General features: G+C 50.0%; 1 protein-coding gene and 1 non-coding gene across 5 annotated transcripts in view; one reads left to right on the forward strand and one right to left on the reverse strand.

Annotated features, from left to right (window-relative positions):
• Positions 1-1,819: 1,819 nt before the first annotated feature.
• On the reverse strand, positions 1,820-1,947 carry LOC144765465 (U6atac minor spliceosomal RNA). The gene has a single exon (XR_013597446.1). It is a non-coding gene; the product is annotated as a U6atac minor spliceosomal RNA (small nuclear RNA).
• Positions 1,948-2,892: 945 nt separating this feature from the next.
• The window catches only part of LOC144763994 (low density lipoprotein receptor adapter protein 1-A-like), a 266,279-nt gene continuing 254,564 nt past the window's right edge, over positions 2,893-14,607 (forward strand). For all 4 annotated transcript variants that reach the window (XR_013596292.1, XR_013596291.1, XM_078650114.1 and 1 more), the window contains exon 1: positions 2,893-3,126. Coding sequence is in view for 2 of the 4 variants with exons in the window: in XM_078650114.1 (XP_078506240.1) it covers positions 3,039-3,126 (88 nt within the window). In the remaining 2 variants the exon portion in view is untranslated. The remainder of the gene's footprint in view (positions 3,127-14,607) is intronic.

Consider the following 14,607-nt stretch of genomic DNA (forward strand, 5'->3'; position numbering starts at 1 on the left):
AAAGGTGACCTTGGAGAGTATTGACAGCTTAACTAGGTTGACCCTGCCTAAGATGGATAATGGAAGCAGGACCTAAGATTTCAGCAGCCTCCCACACTCCTTGGCCCCCCAGCTAAGTTGGTCTCGGCAATTGACTTGCATCTATTTACATATGTCTGGAAGCCACTACAGACGCACATTTTAGTCCACAAGAATGGACATTCTGGTCGATAAGATGTTCTTATGCCAGAAACATGATGATTCTGCTGCTTTATTCTTTTCTTTCTTTAACAGGTTGGACAGCCAACACCGAGACATGTAGGTACCACTTATAGGGCACCTTTATCAACACACCTGTGGGGTAGGAAGATTCACCCATTATTTTTGTCCTGAATAAATGCCACGGATCCTCCTGACCACTAGGGGTGCGAAACATGTTGACTAGAATTTGACCTTATCTAGGGTACGAACATCAAGCTACCTAGGGTACTTTATGATCCCATTATTAGCATATACCCTATAAAGGTTTTTAATCTGACAGGGGAGTCTTTAATAAAGTTTTTTTACGACATTCCTAATCAGTTTAAACTCACATCTAAACACACTTAACACCACCCGTCTTAGACTCTTCTTGCACTCATCATACAGCATTTGGAACAAAAAATCTCTGCCAAAGTGACCCTAGGGGGACCGATAGGACATTGCTTCGCAGACCCATCGAAGAACAACAGGTCTAAGATGAAGCATGACATCCCTCTGGATGTGTGAGGGCGCCATGATACAGTCCTGTTGACTGTCACTATACATGTGCCAAATCTTTGATCAAACTGTTCAATCTGGCTATACCTCTCCATTCTCCCTACTAGGAACAGTGACCCCAGTTTTTGTGTTTAACTTGGTGGTTACACAGAAGAACACGATCCAGGTATCCTTCATGAACATTTATTATAAGCACGTCATCCATCAGTAACCAGTAGCAACTGACCGTCGGGCCCACACTCTCCATTCCATATTCCTCATTCTATCTTAAATCACACTACAGTATACAGATACCTACAAATAGTGGTTCGGTGGCAATGAACATGGTCACTGCTGAGCAAGACAGTCTAACTGTAATGCTAAACATATCATGTTACGGTGGTTTGTTCCACCCCGTTTATGATTTTTAACGAAATCAAATAAAAGTATTATTGACTGACATATCATGATTCATTCAAGAGGTTTAGAGATACTAATGATGAATCAAGGGAGCAGGACTGGAGTTTGGTGAGCGGTCTACCAGAAGGTCACCCCGGGATGGTGATGTGTTCCGTGGCGATGAGAATATCTCTGTACCCTATGAGCTACATCTGCTTGGATGGGACCGAAGGACCAGTTTTGGAGATTGTGAACTAAGTGTGGGAAGGCGTGGGGTGTTGTGAAGGAACCCTTGAGTCTGCGTCTCATTCCTGAACCTTGGTACAAGTTCAGGAGAACACAACACTATGCTACCCATGGGATCCCAGTCACTCTTGACTGATGGCTGGAGCCCCCCTTCAGCAAAGACTATTCCATAGGTAACCATGCTCATTTACAAAGAAGTGAGTATTATATATTAGCCCAGAGTACAGAGTTGGGCATTATGTTACAGTACTGAGAAAAAGAAGTCATGAATACCTGGAAATTATAAAAGAAATTAAAAGTGTACTAAGAGGAATTAATACTTTGCAGGTAATTTGTAGCTAAACCGAAGTTTAAGCAACAACAGTTTATTTAGAAATGTCAATTACGTATACCACAAGGCAGCATGGGTATCATAGGTTCGTGTTATGCCCGAGATCCCCAATAAAAAAATAGTCAGGAAAAAACATGGTTAGACGCCACGAAGTAAGTGGCAGTGCCTTAACCGTATATGTGTTGTAAAGGCCACTAGGACCTCTTCCATCCTTGTCAAGGGGAGTGCTAACCTTCTCTCCTTTCATACAACACACTGGTAACATCATGTCAGAGCCGTATTTAAAGACCCAGAATCGAATGTCTTCATTATTGGGTGAGGTTTGTTTGAGTTACGTATGTATAACAAATCCATTCTTCCTCATTTCACTCTCAAAATGCGACTTTAGCCCTAATCAGTGAGTTTGTCTTCAAGTATTCACCGAGAGTTTTTCTCCCAGCTTGCACTATAATATATGCACATTCCTCAGCCAATCGCCGTCCGAGTAAGGCTCTAATTAGAATACGAAAAAAATGCAAAACTGGCTCGATTCAAAAGAACTACTTGTTTTTATTTTACGTATTTAGCCTATGCCCGACTCGTCTCTGTTTACCCTGGAGACGTCTGATAATTTGATGACAAGTTATTTTGATGCTCTAACATTTGACTGCCCAAGATGCTACGAGCAGCACAAAGGTGTCATGGCGACGACAAAAGACAAAGAAGACGGACTAAGTTTGACACAAACTGGAGATGGGTAGACGTCAGATTGCCATAGTGCCACTTCGGGTCTAAAGGAGCTACAACAGAGACTGTGTTTAATTAAAAACGACGATGGAAGCTTAAATTTACAGTTGTTAATTAATATGCATATTGAACTTTATATTTCAATTATTACAATGTGTACTATATTTTTGAGTTGAAAGTACCTTAACGTGCATAACTTGAAACTGTTCTTGATGAGAAGGTCATATCTCAAAAACGTGGTTCGGTGTTTTGTACTGGCTTAGAGTCTATGGTCTCAAACGTGTAATACAAAGATGACGCACCTCTACATTTTTGGCCGAGATGACTAGATAATCGAGACGAGGGTTCAGGCATTCTCTATCTCTCGGTGGAGTAGGTCGTACTTCCAAGATGGCGGCCATGTTTACTGTGACGCAAACGCGTTTCCGTCGACGCTCGCAGCTCGTGACCAGAGGTGCTTCCGCCCAGGCCACTCCCGGGGCCCGCCCGCTGCCGGCTCTCCGCCCCCCGGCCTAGGCCTCGCCCACCCCGGCTCCGCCTCCCCGTCCCCCTCCCATGTCTTTCCCTCGGGCCGGTAGTAGCCCTGCCAGCTGGGCGTAGAGCGGACCGGAGGAGCGGGATGGACGCCCTGAAGTCTGCCGGCAGAGCCATCCTGCGGAGCCCCAGCATCGCCCGCCACAGCCTGGGGGTCTCCTCTCGGCACCAGAGTGAGTCCGTGCCCCGCCTGGGGGAGGGAGGAGGGGGCAGGGCTGCATGGTGGCATGTCTGTACCCCAAGGGGCAGGGCCACAAGGTGACATGTCTATACCCCAAGGGGCAGGGCTGCATGGTGGCATGTCTGTACCCCAAGGGGCAGGGCTACTCTACACCAAGGGGCAGGGCTGCATGGTGGCATGTCTGTACCCCAAGGGGCAGGGCTACTCTACACCAAGGGGCAGGGCTGCATGGTGGCATGTCTATACCCCAAGGGGCAGGGCTGCATGGTGGCATGTCTGTACCCCAAGGGGCAGGGCTGCATGGTGGCATGTCTTTACCCCAAGGGGCAGGGCTGCATAGTGGCATGTCTATACCCCAAGGGGCAGGGCTGCATGGTGGCATGTCTATACCCCAAGGGGCAGGGCTGCATGGTGGCATGTCTATACCCCAAGGGGCAGGGCTGCATGGTGGCATGTCTGTACCCCAAGGGGCAGGGCTGCATGGTGGCATGTCCCTACACCAAGGGGCAGGGCTGCATGGTGGCATGTCTGTACCCCAAGGGGCAGGGCCTCAAGGTGACATGTCTATACCCCAAGGGGCAGGGCTGCATGGTGGCATGTCTGTACCCCAAGGGGCAGGGCCACAAGGTGACATGTCTAAACCCCAAGGGGCATCTCTATACACCCAGGGGCAGGGCCACATGGTGGCATGTCTGTACCCCAAGGGGCAGGGCTACTCTACACCAAGGGGCAGGGCTGCATGGTGGCATGTCTGTACCCCAAGGGGCAGGGCTGCATGGTGGCATGTCTGTACCCCAAGGGGCAGGGCTGCATGGTGGCATGTCTGTACCCCAAGGGGCAGGGCTGCATGGTGGCATGTCTATACCCCAAGGGGCAGGGCTGCATGGTGGCATGTCTATACCCCAAGGGGCAGGGCTGCATGGTGGCATGTCTGTACCCCAAGGGGCAGGGCTGCATGGTGGCATGTCTCTACACCAAGGGACAGGGCTGCATGGTGGCATGTCTGTACCCCAAGGGGCAGGGCTACATGGTGGCATGTCTCTACACCTAGGCGTTGATGCCCTGCTCAGAGGTTTAAGGGCAGACCTCCTGTCAGAGAGCTGTAGGGACCACGAGCTTCGGCAGGGACTGTGCTTGAATGATCTGGAAAACTGCAGAGACCGAGAGCTGCAGGGACCATGGGCCTCATCAGAGAGAGAGCTTGAAGGGTCCAGGGGCAGACCTCTTGTCAGAGAGCTGCAGGGACCAATCTCAGCAGAGAGAGAGTGTGAAAGGTCTAGGGGCAGACCTCCTGTCAAGAGCTGCAGGGACCACCAGCTTCAGCAGGGAGAGAGCCTAAAGGGTCAATCCGCACACCTTCTGTCAGAGAGCTGCAGGGACCAATCTCAGCACAGAGAGAGTGTGAAAGGTGTAGGGGCAGACCTCCTGTCCGAGAGCTGCAGGGACCACCAGCTTCAGCAGATACTGTGCTTGAAGGGTCTACAAACAGACTTCTGTCAGAGAGCTGCAGTGACCACAGGCCTCATCAAAGAGCCTGAAGGGTCCAGGTGCACACCTCCTGTCAGAGAGCTGCAGTGACCACGGGTCTCATCAGAGAGGGAGCGCCTGAATGTTGTTCATGGGGCACACCTCCTGTCGGAGATTTGCAGGGACCAATCTCAGCACAGAGAGAGCTTGAAGGGTCAATACGCACACCTTCTGTCAGAGAGCTGCAGGGACCAATCTCAGCACAAAGAGAGTGTGAAAGGTGTAGGGGCAGACCTCCTGTCAAGAGCTGCAGGGACCACCAGCTTCGACAGGGACTGTGCTTGAATGATCCAGGGAACTGCAGAGACCGAGAGCTGCAGGGACCATGGGCCTCATCAAAGAGCCTGAAGGGTCCAGGTGCACACCTCCTGTCAGAGAACTGCAGGGACCACGGGTCTCATCAGAGAGGGAGCGCCTGAATGTTGTTCATGGGGCACACCTCCTGTCGGAGATTTGCAGGGACCAATCTCAGCACAGAGAGAGCATAAAGGGTATAGGGGCAGACCTTCTGTCTGGGAGCTGCAGCAACCACCAGCCTCATCAGAGAGAGAGCCTGAAGGCTCTTGGGACACACTGATGTCCGAGAGCTGCAGGGACTACAAGCCTCAGCAGAGAGAGCTTGAGGCGTCCAGGGGCAGACCTTCAGCCACAGCGCTGCAGGGACCACGGGCCTTATCGGAGAGAGCTTGAAGGGTCCAGGGGCACACCTGTCGCAGAGCTCCAGGGACCACGGGCCTCAGCACCTTGGCATAGCGAGTTGCAGGGTCCACGGACAGAGAGAGAGAGACAGAAAGACAGAACTGCAGGGTCCTTATAAACCTTGGCATAGAGAGCTGCGGGGGACCACAGAGAGAGATAGACAGAGCTACATGGGCTGAATAGAGACATTTCCCCAGAGAGCTCTATATGGGAGCCTCCTGCAGGGGTCTACAGGCCGATTGGGGGGGGGGGGAGGGTCTTCTGATACATGTATAATTTATTTAGGGCCAGGGTGGATGCTGCAGAGTCATGGTGCCCCCAGATTCATCCATTCTGCAGACCATTGTTCCTGTTCTGTGGTCCCCGGTGCTCTTTGGGCGCTGGCAGGAGGCAACACCTTCTGAACCAAGTTATGAATAGGTCAGATAAATGACACACTGAATTTGCTAATGATGATTGCTGCAATTAGTTCATCAGCTGCCTTGTATTTGTAGTTGGCAGCTTATTATATAACATATGTATATATGTGTTGTTTATATATGGTGTAAAATGGTTTGCGTTCATAAACTATACCAGTACTTAATGGTATTTAATGCAGTGCTGTAGTAGGCACCCATTGGTGTCCTGTCTGGGTTTACAAGTGTTTATCGCATCTAGAGGGCAGTGATGTGCACACGAGCGTTTTCAATGGTGTTGTCAAATGCTTATTACTGGTATGTGCTAAAATGTGGAACAGCTTGACGGTTTCTCTTAAAGGGGTCTCAACGTGAACTGGGGTTGTTTTTTGCAACGAGGCACGTATCTGCCACCTATCTGAAAGTTAAAGTATCTTTAGAAAGACTGTTGAAAGCCACATTGCTTTAGAGTACAATTTGAAGTGTTTCTATAAGTTAATAGTCAATGCCACTGTAATTATGCAGCAGGGGAGGAACAAATGTGTGTGTTGTTAAATTATGCAGCAAGAAAAGGCAGATTATATGATGTGCCAATACCCATTTTGTGGCCATTTTTTAGGTCGAGCCTAGTGCAGCGCGCATGCGCTGCTTGTTCTGCGATACTTCTGTAGTATAGTATGGGAGAGAAGCCAGCGCCCACTCTCCGCTCATATTTTTCATTGGCTTGTGTCATTTTCTTTCGTAAATACTGCCTTCGGATTCGTTAATAGGCTTGGTAGTCCCTCCTTAGTAAGGCCTTGTCTTCATTTGTAACCTCCCATGGCTACTGGCCCCTTTACTTGGTTGTTACACAGGACCTGATTTTTAGTCTGTAAGCACTATTTACTTCATTGAGTTTCTCTTACTGCAAGCCGGCCATGCGCTGCTTCAGCTGAAACTGCTTGTGTTTTTTTAAAGCAGCACAGCTGCCCCCGTAACACGGGCGCCTGCTTTCAATCACTTAAACCTGCATTATCTTGTGTCTGTTTTAACCCCCCAAGTAAAATGGATGTAGAAATGATTAGCAAATTAAGTCATGTGAATTCCAGGTAGCACATAATTGTGTGCTAATGGGCTGTAGCTGACAACAGCACATCTGTGTTACATGTCATCTGCAGTAAAGCCACCTGGCAGGGTTGTTTTCAAAAGCCTGTTTTATTAACAATCCCACCAACACTACCACCACCAATATAAATACCACCACCAATATCACCACCACCAATATCACTACCAATATCACCACCACTACCAATATCACCACCACCACTACCAATATCACCACCACCACCAATACCTCCACCACCACCAATACCACCACCACCAATACCAATCCTACTACCATCACCACCACCAATGCCAGTACCACCACCACCAATACCTCAGCGCCTCTCGCTCACTAGTAAGAGCAGGGGCACTGTATGAAGCAGGAGCTGCAGCAGAGACCATCGCTCCCTCCATGCCTGTCATAAAGCGCAGCCCACCCTGCACTAGGAGGTGAAGCTAGGGCCCTACTACAGCTGGAGTATTTTTTATTAGGCCAAAGATAGCAATTACTTTACGCAATGCCACACTGCACTTTCAAATCACAGAGAGGGCAGGAAATAGCACCCCGGTTCTTCCTCCCGAGCCGCGACAATGTAATCACAGAGCGAAAGGTGTTGGAGCTCTTTGATAGTATTTATAGCTCGGATCATATGTAACTCTCACTTCACACTTTGTGTCTGTGTAATTTACAACACTTACACATCTTCACTGCACTATTTATCACTACTTTGAAGATGTTGCAGGCTTATCTCTTCCTCTGATATTTACAATCTAACAAGCGGTCGAGAAGGCCCTTTATTGCAATGCTGTAGGACTCACTTTTTCAAGAGTTTAAGCTATTAGTATTGTAAATGACAATGCCTTGTATTTATGTTTTAAAACCCAAAACATAAATAAAAGGCATTGTCATTTACAATGCCAATAGCTCAAACTTGTGTGAATGCGAGACCATGTTGTAATTTTTGTAAAGTTAACGCTGTCTAGGTCAATGTTTCACTTCATTAGTATCAGTTTAATTCCTAAATGTAGCAAAAGAAAAGAGATATCACCTTGTGGTAAAGCGCCTGCGATTGAATGGCAAAAAGTGTGGCAGTGGTTTTATTTAGTAAGTTTTGATCCGTTTCGGGTAAAAAAACATAAAAAAAAAAAATGCAAATTGTGCTGAAGATGATGGGAATGTTTGACAAATGCATGATTTCGCTGAAAACTGTGGTCACATGATCGCATTCTTCTAGAGGACTGGGGTGTAGTTTCTACAATCCTGTTCACTTTATGAAGGATGCAGAATTTCACCATGGATTTGAAAGTACTGCCAGGGTAATAATTCAAGTCTTGTCTGCGTATTGTAAAGAGGTGCAACTAGAGCCACATTTAGGGGGGGGGCTAAGAAAAAATTGGGGGGGGACTGAATCTTTAAGAAGCAATAGTCAGAGTGGAGCTGCAGGGATCCTGGGCTGAAGCACACGACAGGGGGAGGGGGGGGGTGTTGACTGAAGCCCTTTGAGTCCAATGGGTGTTGCACCCCTGGTACTGTACTTGTTTGCCCAGTGCAGGTGGGCATCTTCTGCAAGTGTGGAAGGGCCCTAACTGAATGCAAACACAGCAGTTCTGTAGTGACTTCTTCGGTCGCTGTGCCCGGCTTGTGACTGAAATGCCCACCCCCCTCTCTGCTGAGAGTGGATGCAATGTGGAGACCCTTAATAGGTACAGGAGATTAGATGATCTGTGCCAGCACTCCTCCATCTCCAGTACTAATCTGTTGAATATAGCGCTCCACATGGCTTCTAAGCTCTCTTGAAGTAGGCAGGACTAAAGCACCAATAGAGCGAACAACCCAAGATCACACACATTGTCAGAGGTGAAACTGTGGATTCGAGGAGTGTGAAACTCGGGGTTAGAAAAAAAAAGTGCCGGTACCCCGTACCAGCCAGTACCGGCCCATTTAAAGCACCTCCCAGTATCGCTTCCTATCCGTTCCTCAGTCCACCCTCGTCCCTGATTTCATTTCCATCATTCCCACCTGCCCCGTTCCTGCCTCTGGTATCAGCGTCCCTCTGCAGAGCTCATCTCTGTTCTTCTCTCCCCTCCCTCCCAGAGCAGAGCTCTCACAGCAGGGTTCCCTGTGACATGCATAGATTGTGTCATCACCAGAGGGTGGCATTGGCCTCTGTCCTGACTCAGCCTGTCGTCCTTCCTGCTGCTGATAAGCACAGTGCCTCTTGATACTCGCCCTGTGATGGATGGTTCTGTAGAGAGAGGCTTCATCCAGACGCCCTGCAGCCCTCGTCGGGCAGCTGAGCCACGGTTTCAAGGCCGCGCTTCTCAAAGAAGCGTTTGCTGGACAGGCTGTGATTTCCGAGCGATAAAAGACTGTCGATTGCTACGAAAAAAGTTACTTCTACCCTGAGAACTCCAGGAAAAAAATGCAGGGTTTATACATAATTTGACCTGTGTTAGATATTGATGTGTAAACTATTAATTGTAGTGATGATATAATTTGTTTAATATATTTTTAGTGCTCGTCCAATAAACGTTCTTTTAAATCTGTTAATATAAAACGAACCCAAAATGGATATGAAGGCTGTACCGGCATTATTTCCAGTTATGACACATATCATCATTTTGATTTGGGTTAAGGATTCTGTTTTCTTTAAACAGACCCATGTTTCTCTATTTTTTTCTCTATTATGTTACAGGCTTTCTCTGTTAAGCAAATGTTATTTGACTCTTTGGTCCCAGCTTGTAAAAAGTTCAGTAACTCATCAAGTATACCATTAGTGTGAGTGTGCCAAAGCTTTCCGAGTTGCTGTTTTGTACTAGTCCTGTTCAGATCCTGGGACTGTAGGTTCTCATGCGTAGTGAAATTGATGCCTGGGGTAAGTTAATGTGAAAGACACACACTTGATGGTCGGAATGCAGAACAAATCAAAACATTAACCCACAGTCAAGAGATCTGGGTTAAATCCATCATTCTTTTGCTCACCATGCCACCCCAGTTTAAACCTGGCCATATGTAAATCAGTCTTGACCCTGTGCCTCATGGGAACAATCCAGCCCGAACTGCCACGCCAGGTCCTCCCTGGACAGGAAACGAGCATCCTAGGACCGGTTTCGGGGTTACGCCCCTCTTCAGCCAGGATAGCTTGATTCCAGTGGCACCGTGAGCCCAGGACCCACGTCTGGGTATACCTGGCGCACTTAGGGCGAGAAAGCAAAAGCCACATAATTAATGGACGGAATGCAGAACAAATCAAAACATTCACCCCCAGTCAAGAGATCTGGGTTAGATCCATCATTCTTTTGCTCACATGCCACCCCAGTTTAGACCTGGCCATATGCAAATCAGTCTTGACACTGTGCCTCATGGGAACAGTCCAGCCCTAACTGCCAAGCCAGGTCCTCCCACTATTTCAGTGGTCTGCTACCTAGCCCCTTCAATAAATTACATGGCGGAGGCCTGCGATTGGCTCTTTCCCCTCTCATTCATTTAAGGATTTGGTCTACCACCGACAACACTGTTGAATTTCTAAAACAGAACACCTGACCCGAGTACTTAAGTTCTTAAGAGGTCTTGATCCGCTCTGCTTTGCAGAGGCAATAGTTCTGCATGGAGGCTTCTTTTTGCCCACTTACTTGGTCCTTGGGTAGCATTTGTGGTGACCTTGTTCCTCCGAGAGGTTTCGGAGAGGTCCGGGTGGGGGTCTGTGTAGTTCTGTTAGCCAATCTCTTCTTTGTCCTCCTGAAGGATTTGTATTCGGGGAATTCCTTGACCGCCTGAGGGTAGTTTGCAGCGATTTGGTCTTTTCAGTGAAATCCAGGGTCCTCTAGCCTCAGATTTTGAGCTTCGTATTTGAAGTTGGCTTTTACTCAGCTGCTTGCTCTTCTCAGGAGGTTTCTGTGCTGTCGGTTCTGTTTCTTTGACGACTGGTGAATTTCTTATTTCTCCGGGGTTGTTTTTATAACTGAATGTTTGATCTCGAGGTTGCTTTTTTATTCAAGACTGTATTTTTGGGTTACAGGAGTTTTCCATGTGACATTTTTACGATAGTACAGCCATATTACCGTAATGGTGCCCCTTTATTTTGTACGGAGAAGCTGGTAATGTCCACCGATCTGCCTTGCTCCCCAGAGGTCTCTGGGACTCTGTCTTGCTTCCCCTATCACTGCAGAAATGAAAGAATACGAGTATGAGTAGTGAACTGTATTGCATAGGTCTGGGGAGCAAGTGACGGAAGCTGAAACCGAGTGCTTCGCAGTGCTTCTTTGCTCCCGACACATTCTATGGGAAAACTTGCACTACTCGAGTCTCCCCCCCCCCAAAAAAAATTCCCCACGCCTACATCTTTACCTGTAGATAAAGTGACCACCTCACTCCATGTCCTCTGTGTTTCTGGTCCTGGGCTTTTTACTTAACAACTATTGAGATCAGGATTGTTAGTTTAATTAGTTCAATGGAAGAAAGCCAAGACCACTATATAGATCTCTTTCTGGAACCTTGACATTAGACTGGTTCTGAAATGTGGTGCAAGAAGAACTTCATCTGAGCTGTTCTCTGCATCCCTGGTGGCTCATGGCGGGAATATTTTAAAGTAGGCAGGCTCTCAAGACATCTTTTAACGTAGGATTTGTCTCTTGCATGCCTTGCTGTTAAGAAATTTACAGTGAGTGGCTTTGCGAGAACACCTCAATACAGGTTCGACCAGAGACAAGGCAGCATCAGTGGCAAATACAAGTCATGAAAAGCTGTCTGGTGGCTGCTCTAGTAATTCTTCTCATGTGCTCTGCCTGGTGGCTGCAAGGGTAACTCTGCTCGCCTTTGCTCTGCCTGGTGGCTGCAAGGGTAACTCTGCTCGCCTTTGCTCTACCTGGTGGCTGCATGGGTAACTCTGCTCGCCTTTGCTCTGCCTGGTGGCTGCAAGGGTAACTTTGCTCGCCTTTGCTCTGCCTGGTGGCTGCATGGGTAACTCTGCTCGCCTTTGCTCTGCCTGGTGGCTGCATGGGTAACTCTGCTCGCCTTTGCTCTGCCTGGTGGCTGCATGGGTAACTCTGCTCGCCTTTGCTCTGCCTGATGGCTGCAAGGGTAACTCTGCTCGCCTTTGCTCTACCTGGTGGCTGCATGGGTAACTCTGCTCGCCTTTGCTCTGCCTGGTGGCTGCAAGGGTAACTCTGCTCGCCTTTGCTCTGCCTGGTGGCTGCATGGGTATCTCTGGTCGCCTTTACTCTACCTGGTGGCTGCATGGGTATCTCTGGTCGCCTTTACTCTGCCTGGTGGCTGCATGGGTATCTCTGGTCGCCTTTACTCTACCTGGTGGCTGCATGGGTAACTCTGCTCGCCTTTGCTCTGCCTGGTGGCTGCAAGGGTAACTCTGCTCGCCTTTGCTCTGCCTGGTGGCTGCAAGGGTAACTCTGCTCGCCTTTGCTCTGCCTGGTGGCTGCAAGGGTAACTCTGCTCGCCTTTGCTCTGCCTGGTGGCTGCATGGGTAACTCTGCCTGCCTTTACTCTGTCTGGTGGCTGCATGGGTAACTCTGCTCGCCTTTGCTCTACCTGGTGGCTGCATGGGTAACTGCTCGCCTTTGCTCTACCTGGTGGCTGCATGGGTATCTCTGGTCGCCTTTGCTCTGTCTGGTGGCTGCATGGGTAACTGTGCTCGCTTTTGCTCTACCTGGTGGCTGCATGGGTAACTCTGCCTGCCTTTACTCTGTCTGGTGGCTGCATGGGTAACTCTGCTCGCCTTTGCTCTGCCTGGTGGCTGCATGGGTATCTCTGGTCGCCTTTGCTCTGCCTGGTGGCTGCATGCGTAACTCTGCTCGCCTTTGCTCTGCCTGGTGGCTGCATGGGTATCTCTGGTCGCCTTTGCTCTGCCTGGTGGCTGCATGGGTAACTCTGCTCGCCTTTGCTCTACCTGGTGGCTGCATGGGTATCTCTGATCGCCTTTGCTCTGCCTGGTGGCTGCATGGGTATCTCTGGTCGCCTTTGCTCTGTCTGGTGGCTGCATGGGTAACTGCTCGCCTTTGCTCTACCTGGTGGCTGCATGGGTAACTCTGCTCGCCTTTGCTCTACCTGGTGGCTGCATGGGTATCTCTGGTCGCCTTTGCTCTGTCTGGTGGCTGCATGGCTAACTGTGCTCGCCTTTGCTCTACCTGGTGGCTGCATGGGTATCTCTGCTCGCCTTTGCTCTACCTGGTGGCTGCATGGGTATCTCTGCTCGCCTTTGCTCTGCCTGGTGGCTGCATGGGTATCTCTGCTCGCCTTTGCTCTACCTGGTGGCTGCATGGGTATCTCTGGTCGCCTTTGCTCTGCCTGGTGGCTGCAAGGGTAACTCTGCTCGCCTTTGCTCTGCCTGGTGGCTGCATGGGTAACTCTGCCTGCCTTTACTCGGTCTGGTGGCTGCATGGGTAACTCTGCTCGCCTTTGCTCTACCTGGTGGCTGCATGGGTATCTCTGGTCGCCTTTGCTCTGTCTGGTGGCTGCATGGGTCACTCTGCCTGCCTTTACTCTGTCTGGTGGCTGCATGGGTAACTCTGCTCGCCTTTGCTCTACCTGGTGGCTGCAAGGGTAACTCTGCTCGCCTTTGCTCTGCCTGGTGGCTGCAAGGGTAACTCTGCTCGCCTTTGCTCTGCCTGGTGGCTGCATGGGTAACTCTGCCTGCCTTTACTCGGTCTGGTGGATGCATGGGTAACTCTGCTCGCCTTTGCTCTACCTGGTGGCTGCATGGGTATCTCTGGTCGCCTTTGCTCTGTCTGGTGGCTGCATGGGTCACTCTGCCTGCCTTTACTCTGTCTGGTGGCTGCATGGGTAACTCTGCTCGCCTTTGCTCTACCTGGTGGCTGCAAGGGTAACTCTGCTCGCCTTTGCTCTGCCTGGTGGCTGCAAGGGTAACTCTGCTCGCCTTTGCTCTGCCTGGTGGCTGCATGGGTAACTCTGCCTGCCTTTACTCTGTCTGGTGGCTGCATGGGTAACTCTGCTCGCCTTTGCTCTGCCTGGTGGCTGCATGGGTATCTCTGGTCGCCTTTGCTCTGTCTGGTGGCTGCATGGGTAACTCTGCTCGCCTTTGCTCTGTCTGGTGGCTGCATGGGTATCTCTGGTCACCTTTGCTCTACCTGGTGGCTGCATGGGTATCTCTGGTCGCCTTTGCTCTGTCTGGTGGCTGCATGGGTAACTCTGCTCGCCTTTCCTCTACCTGGTGGCTGCATGGGTATCTCTGGTCGCCTTTGCTCTGTCTGGTGGCTGCATGGGTAACTGTGCTCGCCTTTGCTCTACCTGGTGGCTGCATGGGTATCTCTGCTCGCCTTTGCTCTACCTGGTGGCTGCATGGGTATCTCTGATCGCCTTTGCTCTGCCTGGTGGCTGCATGGGTAACTCTGCTCGCCTTTGCTCTACCTGGTGGCTGCATGGGTATCTCTGGTCGCCTTTGCTCTGCCTGGTGGCTGCATAGGTAACTCTGCTCGCCTTTGTTCTGCCTGGTGGCTGCATGGGTATCTCTGGTCGCCTTTGCTCTGTCTGGTGGCTGCATGGGTAACTCTGCTCGCCTTTGCTCTACCTGGTGGCTGCATGGGTATCTCTGGTCGCCTTTGCTCTACCTGGTGGCTGCATGGGTATCTCTGGTCGCCTTTGCTCTACCTGGTGGCTGCAAGGGTAACTCTGCTCGCCTTTCCTCTACCTGGTGGCTGCATGGGTATCTCTGGTCGCCTTTGCTCTGTCTGGTGGCTGCATGGGTAACTCTGCTCGCCTTTCCTCTACCTGGTGGCTGCATGGGTATCTCTGGTCG

Source organism: Lissotriton helveticus, chromosome 6, assembly GCF_964261635.1.
Source record: "Lissotriton helveticus chromosome 6, aLisHel1.1, whole genome shotgun sequence".
NCBI lineage: Eukaryota > Metazoa > Chordata > Amphibia > Caudata > Salamandridae > Lissotriton > Lissotriton helveticus.